Genomic DNA, 10,580 nt, shown 5'->3' with positions numbered 1-10,580 from the left:
AGAACGATAGTTATGAATGTGGGAGGGTCCATCGGTAGAGGTAGACATAAAAAGAGATGGATTGATTGCGTGAAAGGTGACATGATCAAAAAGGGAGTGATGACTGAGATGACATATGATAGAGTTATGTGGAGGATAAAAACCTGTTGCGCCGACTCTACAGGAGTAGGATAAGGAGAAAGATGATGAGGCGTATGTTAAGATAGATGTGTGAAGTGACAAGAATAGATAAAGTTAAGAATGTGAATATTAGAGGAAGTTTCAAAGTAGCGCCAGTTAAGGTAAATTGAGAAGCAAAAGGTTAGCATGGACATATTATGCGACGAGACGATGGGGAAATAAACCAGATAGTGTTCAGAATGAATGTGAATGGCTACAAAGGAAGAAGAAGACTGAAGAAAGTATGGATGGATTGTATGAAAGAGGATATGCTTAATAAAGGAGTGGATTCAGATATGACGGCTGATAGAGATGTGTGGAAGAGCAGCACATACTGCACCGACCCTCAGTAAGGGATAAGGGCGAGTTGATGAAGATGATGGTAGGAAAATCGGGCAAACGAGCAGCGGATCGCTTAATAAATGATCCGACGTCCATGAACATCTGCAACGCCAAGGGAACTGCAGATGCGCTGCCGGCTTTTAACGAATACGCTCTTTTCTTGAAGGGTAAATCGAAACTGTTTGGAAATTGAAGTATTATATTCCAGATTATCCTCCACATCTATACCAAATTTAATTGAGATCCGTTCAGCAGTTTAGGCTACAAACTCTAACAAACATCCATCCTTCATCCAAAACATTAGCAAGATATTTTTTTTTTAATTCAAAATTTAAACCATAGATTTACTTCAGTAAACTTAATTATTTGTAAAACTCTTTAAAAAGAAATTTAAAGTTACTTGAATCAATATCATGAAAAAGTTATATTACATTTTTAGAAACGCCTGTAATTAATTACCTGACATTCTTCAAAGCTGTTCTCAGTTCCTCCTTAATTGCTTCATGCTCCTGACACACCTTATTGTACTTCTCTTCTGTGCTGTGAATATCTTCTTGCAACTTCTTCACCTGCTCGGTCTTCCGTTCATTCTCCATTGAGTATTGGTGTTTGAGCTCTTCTAGTAAACTGAAAATAACAAGAGAAATAGCGCAAATTAAAAAAAAAATATTGCCAGATACTTTGTGGCGTAGGATGTCAGCAATCACAGCATATTTTTAAATACTTACTTCTCTAATAAAAAGCCCTATACTTACAACACGCTTTAAGTTATATATTTTCACGCTATTTAACATAGAAGATAAATATATTGGAAAAAAGCTTCACGTGCGGAAAGGGACCATAAACTACAAGCTGCCAACATCAAGCAAGCAAGGTTGACATAGTTTGTCATCATGTCTTTTTTTTATAATATAAGTTGGCAAAAGCAAGCGGTCACCTGAATCCACCGAAATGGAAAGCGACCGCTGCCCATAGACATCCGCAATTGCAGATGCGTTGCCTACCTTTCATTGACGGAGGAGACGCACATAAAGAGGACATTTCCCCTTCCTATGCGTCTCCTCCACCGTCAAATCCACTTTTCCTTCCCATCCTTTCCTCTCAAGAAAAGGGTGGAAAGGGAAAGGGACCAAAAGGACGTCGTATCACTTTGGCATTTGCAATTGATAATTTCACAAATATAAACATGAAAATATTTTGATTCCATGCGGATGAAGCCGCACGGGAACTAGTAGATATATATAGAAAAGAAATATTATAAAAATGTATACCGTTTGCAGTGATCCAGCCTGCGCTCGTGCAGGTCGGCGGGCACGGTGCGCGCGCGCATCGCGTCTAATTGCGTTATTTTACCCGCAGACGCTTCCAGTGCGTTTTTTACCGCAAAGTATTCGCGATGTACCGTCTCGTAATCACGTATCATTGCTGCCACTAGGAAATCAATATATACAGAATAAATATTATAAATGCGAAATTTACGATGGATGGATGTTTGTTAGCGTTTGTAGACTAAACGGCTGAACGGATCTCCAAGAAATTTGGCACAGGTTTACAGCATAGCCTGGAAGAACACGTAGGATACTTTTTATACCGGGAATAGTTTCGGTTCCCGTAAGATTCATCAATTTAGTTTTTTTTATGTTTACTCGATCATTCTGCAACGGTTCAACATATCTTCCCGAGGGATACGTAGCTTTTTGTTATTAATGTTGTTTTCTAATACCACGCGGACGAAGTCGCGGGCAACAGATGGTACATAAAAGATTTTAACCAAGGTATTGACATAAGAAAGAGAAACTTTTCACATGGCAATACTGATATACGATCAAACTTTTTTTGTCAAATGAATTGTCACTTTGTTTGATGCTTTGATTATATACTAGCTTTCGCACGCGAACCTGTTCGCGTGGATTTAAAAAAACAAAAGTAAGTAGCCTAATTGTTTTTCCAGACTATCCTCTACACCCATGCCACAATTCACCTAGATCCGTTTTACTGAATCTACAGATTAGGCTACAAACTAACAAACATCCATCTAAACTTTCGCATTTATAATATTAGTAAGAAGTAAGATATTTGAGAGTTTAGTCGAATAAAGATAATAATTTACTAAAAAGATATGCCATAGTCATATTAGTGTATAACCTATATAAAAATTACATTGAACATAATTATGTGTTTTTCATTTTAAGCGTTTAAACAAATTAAAAATGTTAAAGAGCAATGGAAACTTACTTTTATCTTCATACAATTCATATACTTCTTTCAATTTGGATTCAGCTCGTTCGGCTCTCTCGAGTAAAGTCGCCTTTTCGATATCTGCCGTCTCCCTCTCTACTACCAGTTTCTTATAGCTCTGTCTCACTTGCGACAGTTCGTTCTCTAACGCTGTCACTTTATCGCTTAACGATTTGTTGTCATTTACAATTTCTTTGGATTTCTTGTTCATATTTTCGAATTGTTTCTCATAATCGTTGATTAAATTATCTTTCTCTTGTAGATTCTCTTGATATGAATCAAATAATGGTGCTAAGTAAAATAAACAATATTATATTTGACACTCTATTTATATTCTGTCATTTATTTAAATCGAAACGAAAAAAATGTATGATACCTCTCTATAACGCGTATTCAGTACCTCCATATAACGCTGAAATAACCCCTATTACCAACTATATTAAAACAATCCCTCTATAACGCGAGTTATGACTGCCCAGTTGAAAAACGTGTTATAACGTGTTGTAACGCTCAAATCCGAACGCAGAACCAACAACCGCGTTATAGGAGGGTATAACTGTATCTAGGGCGTAAAAATTATACAGCTGTAACTTTTAAAAGGTTTAGCGCCTGTCCCACCACTGGCTGCTAGAATCTAGTTTAACAGGACAGGCCCTTAAAAACCAATCCAAATCTAAAATATTAAATTAAATTTATTCATCACAGTTTGTCTTAATAATGCACTGTTTACTTTACAATATGACTTTACTCCGCCTTTAGTATAGATTTAATGTGACAAATCTATAAGAGCCTATCTTATTGACTAATTAACGTCTCTGAGTGAGACTGTCATTTACCTAAAGCTTGTGCGCTGAGTAACCCAGATAGATCCACCATTCTTGCTTGATTTCCTTCATGGTCCTTTTTTGCTGTTTCTTCTGTTGTTGATTCTAAAAATATTGTAACGTTATAAAATAAAAATGATTTTTAAATGTTTTGGTGCTACACAAATATATCTTGTGAAAACGGAGATTCTTAGTCCCATTCTCTTTCCACCCTTTTATTATAGAGTATGGGAAGGGATTTGACAGAGAAGATGCTGATAAAGGGGAAATATTATCTGTCCCCCGCAACCGTCGATAAAAGGGAAAGCATTTGAAAATGCGGTTATACGGGCATGGGTCGCTTCGCCATTTAAGCGAATTCATGTCCGTTTATTCGTTTACCACCTTGTATTAAAAATATATAACTTTATTTGGACACTAGATTTTAAAATCTTTTTGATGTTTGTATAAATTCCTTGATCTCCTTTTATACCGTGGGTTCCCACTGCGGAAACTTTCTGATACTCTCTTAAAAACTTGAAGCATGTTTTTGTGCATGTTCTTATCAGTGTAAACGCATATTACCACGTCTCTGTCCTAAACTGGCGTTGATGAGGGAATCTATACAGTCATATTTGTCTGTACTTTTGTCTGTCTGTAATGTTGGTACATTGCTTCGTAACTTCTCTTGATAACGGGCTAACTGTACGTTGAGTCTGGAAGTTAATAATTTAAGTTATATAATAACTTAGTTTTGTTAGTAACTCTTGGAAATTAGAACTCTAATAATCTTATGGTCACGAGGTCGGGGTTTCAAATCTCGCCATTCTGAATTTCTTTCATTCATTCATACTAGAAGTCTGATAATATATTAACCGTGGTGGAATCCGCTTTATTATATTTGTACAAATATGACCTCGACCAGTGCAATGCCCGGACCACGAAGAAGACGTGAAGTGAACAAGGGAGGATCTAGCTTTGGCGCCAGGAGGGGTCACAAAGTCATGGTCAAGTCAAGAGCTTGACAAAATATGTAAATATATTTTGCAAGCTCTTGACCAACCAGCTCAGTGGGGGGTAATAACCCCCATGACTCCCCTCCCCCTGTATCCGCCGTTGGAAGTGAAAGCAATTCCGCATACATTCTGTGTGTTGGAGGCCTAATTTTAGTCTTCTTCCCCTATCAACCCATATCATACAAGGAAAGACTGTTAAGGGGAAGTGGCGACGTACTAGCTGTTGCACACGACTTTCCGTGTAAAATTAAAATATAGCCTATGTTACTCACTGATAGCGTAGCTTTATAATAGTGAAAGAGTCTTTGAAATCGGCTCAGTAGTTTTTGAGTTATTTCAATACATACAAAAATACAAATATTAGTATAGTTAATAAAAAATATTTTATTTCTGTGCGTCCTTTCCTGTGTTGTTTAAATTTAGCTGCTGATGTCTATGGGATGCGTTCGTTGCTATTTTGGCGAATTTCAGTGCCGTTTATCACCTTCTATAAAAACAGAACTAACCTGTACAGAACATCTTTGAGCGCTTGCATGTCTTTCTGCAGCCTGGAGTTGAGTTCTTTCGCCTGGTTCAATACAATCTGTCTGCTGGAGCAGTTCATGCAGACTTCAACTAATGGTATTGCTGTGGTCGGCTCTGATTGGTCTATTTAAGAGATTAACCAAAAGTTAACGAATTTCCCGTTGGGCCGATCGAACTAATGGTTATTTCCCCTTGGGCTGTTCGAATTCATACAGGAAATTGATCTAAAAATTCTAATGGGTTGATCGACCCAACGGGAAACACCCAAGTTAACACTGCTGATACGCTTGTAGAAAATTGTTTCTGTTTACAGAGTAATATTGTAAATAAGTTTAAATAAAGTTGTTTCAGTTAATAGAAAAGTTTTTTAGTTTTGGCTGTGGCGCTAACTCTAACAAGTTAAACAGAAGGAATAAGGTAACTTTTCTCTAAGTGGAACACCTCGCAAGAACCTGACTGTACTTTTTGAAACATTAAACGATAACATGTCTTTAATAAAGTACTGACCTTTATCAGGTATATCATACTGTCTCACTCTTTCCTGTAAACTCTTACATTTGTCTTCTAAGTCTGCATTCTTCTCCCTCTCTTCTTTGATAACAGTTTTACATTCTTCTGCATATTTTATTAATGTTGAATGTTCACATTTCAGTCTGTCATTTTCACTGGCAAACAGTTTGTTGTATTCTAAAATTGTTTTCAATTTTTCTTTCAGTTTTGCTATATGTGCATCCTTTTCAGATATCTGAAAATTGAAAATTAATATTGTACAATACCGAATTAAACAAACATATTTATTATTTTGAATTCCAATAAAAACTCAACTCAAGAAATTTCACTTTATATTAGGTAACATTGTAGACACTATTTTAAGTCTACCCTCTAATCTCAACTTATATCTGGCTTGGTTATTTTACATTTTTTGCTTTTCAAAAGAAAAAAATAAGACTAAGAAATAACCCTTCACATATTGTGACCTAAAGAAGATCCCAATCAGGTAATAATAACGAAGTACCGGCTCGTGCCGAGGCTCCCGAGGGAGCCCTCGAGCTTAGTTACTCATAAACGAGGTTTAGGCTATGCACCATCTGCGCTCGGCCACCTCAAGCCCGGTGAATCTGTAAATGCCTCCTCAAGACAAACAGTGGCCATTCAGTCACAAAAAAGAAGATGGACATAAAATGATAATCAAATTTACCAATGTTATAAAAAAAACATAAATTATACTTACTGAAACAATATTTTCTTCACATCTGTCCATAAGAGCGGTGATAAGTCTTTCATATTTCTTGTTCAATTTCTTCTTCTGTTCTTTAATTAAATGTTTTCCTTCTTTACTGGTATTAGCCACATTTCCATGTATGTTGCGTTTCCTTAGAGGTTTAACTGGTCCATCTATTTGGAATATTGTCATTTTATTAACACAAAGCAAATAAAGGCATTTTAAAAAACAAAGTACTGACATTTTAGTGGTTACATTTCTGATTGTTCAGTCTTAGGTACAAATCTGCTTGCAGAAACATTAAGCTTCGTTGATCTTAAAATTACTTTGTCTTAATAGTAAGATGCATAAAAATGTAAACATTAACAAAGCATCAGAATCTTGTATTCATTTACAGTTTCTAAAATATATATGCATATATCCTTACAACCATGAATACACACTATTGACAAATATATGCAAGCCGGAAACTACACAAGTTTTGTAAAATTGCACATGTTTATGAAGCTGACTGTACTTATGTTTAACATTTCTATTACACTACTGTCATCCTTTTCATAAAACAGAGAAAGCAATAGTGTTTGTAGAAAAGTTAAATTAATAATCAAACTAACCAATCACATCTCTCGGATCTTCATATAGTGGATTATCATTAAATTCTATATCTTTCTGCATCTTGGATTCGGTTCTTTTCATCACAGCATTCAAGATGTCAAGACGTAAACTGTTCCGTTTCTCCGCTTCTGTTATATAGAAATGCCTATGACATGGTGTAAAGTTGCCTGTAAATGTCAATTTCTTTGGACTTTTCTTAACCAAATTTCTCTTATTTACATTACTGTATGTGGTCACCTAAAATGATATTAAGAAACTTATTAGTAAACATTTTTATATATGTTCGGCAAACCGCATAAAAGTTGTAGGCTTCGCCATCTATACTTATTATAGCTATTCCATATTTTTCTTGGGAGGGCTGTTGCCATTCTGCACTATCCTGCAGACATCCATGATACAAGGACATGTACTTTTGTATCATTATTCAGTTCAGAAATATATTCAGTTTTTTGGGTAAAATGGCAACAAATAATTTTATTACACATCATTCTATAACACAAGATGCAGCAAAATATCGATATCTTAAGTTTATATCATAGATTTTTTTAAAGCACAATCAAATCAATAGTGACAACATATTACAAACTATGGAAATCCACTTAACTTACTACTTACTCTTGGAGCGAATTGTACATATTCATCATCCATTGTCAACTTCTTAGTTTTTGTGCCAGAGCTTTTAAGGTAGTAGCCATTTCGTTTTAGGAAATAAAAATATGCAATATTTCAACCTTTTAGCACTATAATTATTCTCTTTTTCTTAATAAAATGATACTAAAAGGCGAATTTGAAACCAGTTTAATAATTATGAAGTAAATATGAAGGTACAAGATAGAATTAGGTCAAGTTAGATCAAATAACTGTTCAATAAATGCAAATAAGTTTTGAATTATCGATAAAACATCGCAAAAGTGATATAACTTTCAAATAACACAAAAACAAGCGAAAGTCCTTGGACTTTGTTGCATTTATTTTCATTTGCAAACTAAACTAAACTAAATCAACTTTATTCCTTTTTTTAGTTAGTTGTTAAGTTGTTATCTTTATTTTTACTTTGAAAATAACTTTGTTTTTGACATAGTTGCTATGGTAACCAAGCAATCAAAGGAATACACATTGATATTACATATATATACTGAGAATACAATTGGGTTACCATTGTGAATAATTTTCACGGAGTAGAAAATTACACGAGGCAATGACATGAAGTCCCGGCTTTTACTCTTATTCCATATTTTTCTGAAAAATAGTAATAAGAAATCAATCCGACCAATTCAAACTTATTCTGTTAAGGAGACAAAATGTAAATAATGTTTTCTGTCTTATGGAAACATTAATAATCAAAAAAACAATACCTCGAAGTTCGAACCGTTGCCGTAGTGTTATAAACTTCTACGAGATGGCAGTATTTGATAAAAAGCGATTATGTACGACGAAATAAGGATGTTCCAGGTTCACGTAGTTTTATTGATTTTTGAAGACATTCTAAGTTAGTCGCATAATGACAAACGAGAGCGTGCGCGGAAACAGCTGAGCGAAAACAGCGACAGTGTGGCGTAATCGTAAACTAGAAGGCAGTCGCGTCATGTCTACCTGCCGGTTCGGTTTATAATACGCGGTGTTTTTGATAACCTAAAACACAGTTGTTACTCCGTCCTTTTAAATTTGGAACCTTTTAAGTTAATAATTACATTTGATTAAGTTTATTTAGTGTTATTTAGTGGTCTAATAGCGATTACAAATTCAAGGTACGCGTTAACGTATCTTTAGTGAGTTTTGTACGTTTATCGATTTTTTTTTTATTTTACAATGAGCGTTACGTTTTGTTTACTTTTTATTTTTATGTGAGCCTATCGTAAATAATATGGTGTGCATAATTCGACGCTAGTGTTGTGCGGTGTTTCGATTCAATTATGTGCGAGAGTTCGCGCAAGACTGCTTGTTTTGGATGACAAAAACATGGAATTCGAGAACGATTTCAGCTTGAAAGAATGGGCGAAGGACAAGCCTTTGTCCATTCTGCAACTGGATCCGGCAGACCGTGCCGTTTTGAGAATAGCAGGTGAGTTGTGAACCTTGGTGTATTATGCCGGATTGGTTCATTTAACATCACACATTCCTCACATTTTTTACACCTATAATCAGGGCACCTTATCTACTCTGATAGTGACGATAGTAAGATTAATACCATAGTAAACACACTAAATAAAACTATCATTGCGAAATACCTTACTAATAATCAAACTAAAAAACTGATATATTTTGATTTCACCTTTGTTTTCACTTTCATTCGATTGAAAATGATTGTCGATACGAAACAGTATATTTACTCTGTAGTAATGTTTTTTTTTTAATTGCGACGTCATACTATGGCTGAGTAAGCCGGTTTTATCCATTTGTGTAAGAACCACCCCTTTTATATACCACGTTCTTCCCACGATTCGATGGCGTAGATGCGTATTTATATTTTTATTACAATTTTAATAACGGCCAACAAATCAATACATGTAATATGTAAACAACATCGACTAGTTGTGTTATTTTAACATTACAATGTGATTTCATCATAATAAAGTATAGAATTTTCCTAGTTATTGTTAGATAAATCGATTTATGGACCTAGAATTGTCGTAGTGCATTAGTTACTTGTATTTTGGGTTATCAGTATTGGGTAAAAACCCACAAGGTAGGGAAAAGCAAGAGAAAGATGCAAAGTTAATGTTACAGATACCTACGTTGTTTTATTTGAAAATTATTGATAAATAGATTACAAAAGTGAATAACAGTAAACTGTGGACGATGTCGACATTTGTCTATTACCGGATATAACTTTATGTCATAGATTAAAAATGTGAAAGAACTTTATCTATGAAACGTAAAACATAAATCGTGTTCACAATAAATTGCTTGTTCGTGGTAAATTTGTAAATATTGTGGTGGGTTTTCGTGCACGCTATCTTTGTTAATCGATTTAACTTGGCTGGTATACCACGCGAGTCTAGATCCATCTTATGTATACTTTTTTATCTATACTAAGGTTATGAAGAGGAAAGATTTGTATTTTCGTATGTATTTATATAAGTCGAACACTACTGGGCCGATTTAAAAAAAAAATTCATACACCATAACTGATAATTATAACTAAAAAAATAATAAAAAACACAGCCCATAGGCTGACGAACTCGTGAGCAACAACGGTTAGACTATATCCTAATGTTTTAAAGAGGAAAGATTTGTATTTTTGTATTTTTGTATGTATTGAAATAATTCACTACTGGGCCGATTTTAAAAATTCTTTCACCGTTAGAAAGGTAACTTGTCTGTGAGTGAAATAGGCTATATTTTAATTTCCCGAGGGCGAAGTCGCGAGCAACAGCTAGTAATTTATATAAGGAACTTACGTAAAGAATACGAATGATGGTTTAGTCTATATAGAGAGTCAAAAGTAATGTAAAAAACAGTTTTTTTTCAATCTCTGTATTGTTTTGATTATTGAAGGTAAGAGGAACAGACAATAAAACGCTCAGGTATGCTGTAAAATGGTATTAACAAAAGTTGGTAAGTTTTAAGAAAGGATAAGCGGATTCGAAGATGGCTGACGATTCTGTTAAATTAATTCTACCAAGCTTCACCGGTCACAGTCTATAAAAACAAAGTTGT

General features: G+C 34.7%; 1 protein-coding gene across 1 annotated transcript in view; it reads right to left on the bottom strand.

The window, feature by feature from the left end:
* The window catches only part of LOC106103087 (centromere-associated protein E), a 10,943-nt gene extending 3,007 nt beyond the window's left edge, over positions 1 to 7,936 (bottom strand). The window contains exons 1-11 of the mRNA XM_013282752.1: positions 7,536 to 7,936; positions 6,920 to 7,157; positions 6,315 to 6,478; positions 5,591 to 5,828; positions 5,065 to 5,206; positions 4,128 to 4,258; positions 3,576 to 3,668; positions 2,737 to 3,030; positions 1,773 to 1,932; positions 961 to 1,128; positions 495 to 603 (exon numbers count right to left, since the gene is read on the bottom strand). Of these exons, the coding sequence (XP_013138206.1) occupies positions 495 to 603; positions 961 to 1,128; positions 1,773 to 1,932; positions 2,737 to 3,030; positions 3,576 to 3,668; positions 4,128 to 4,258; positions 5,065 to 5,206; positions 5,591 to 5,828; positions 6,315 to 6,478; positions 6,920 to 7,157; positions 7,536 to 7,568 (1,770 nt within the window). The 5' untranslated portion in view covers positions 7,569 to 7,936. The remainder of the gene's footprint in view (positions 1 to 494; positions 604 to 960; positions 1,129 to 1,772; positions 1,933 to 2,736; positions 3,031 to 3,575; positions 3,669 to 4,127; positions 4,259 to 5,064; positions 5,207 to 5,590; positions 5,829 to 6,314; positions 6,479 to 6,919; positions 7,158 to 7,535) is intronic.
* Positions 7,937 to 10,580: the final 2,644 nt, after the last annotated feature.

This window comes from Papilio polytes, unplaced genomic scaffold, assembly GCF_000836215.1.
Source record: "Papilio polytes unplaced genomic scaffold, Ppol_1.0 DF823868.1, whole genome shotgun sequence".
NCBI lineage: Eukaryota > Metazoa > Arthropoda > Insecta > Lepidoptera > Papilionidae > Papilio > Papilio polytes.
The sequence above is the reverse complement of the archived record's forward strand: the minus strand, read 5'-3'. Positions and strand labels throughout refer to the sequence as shown.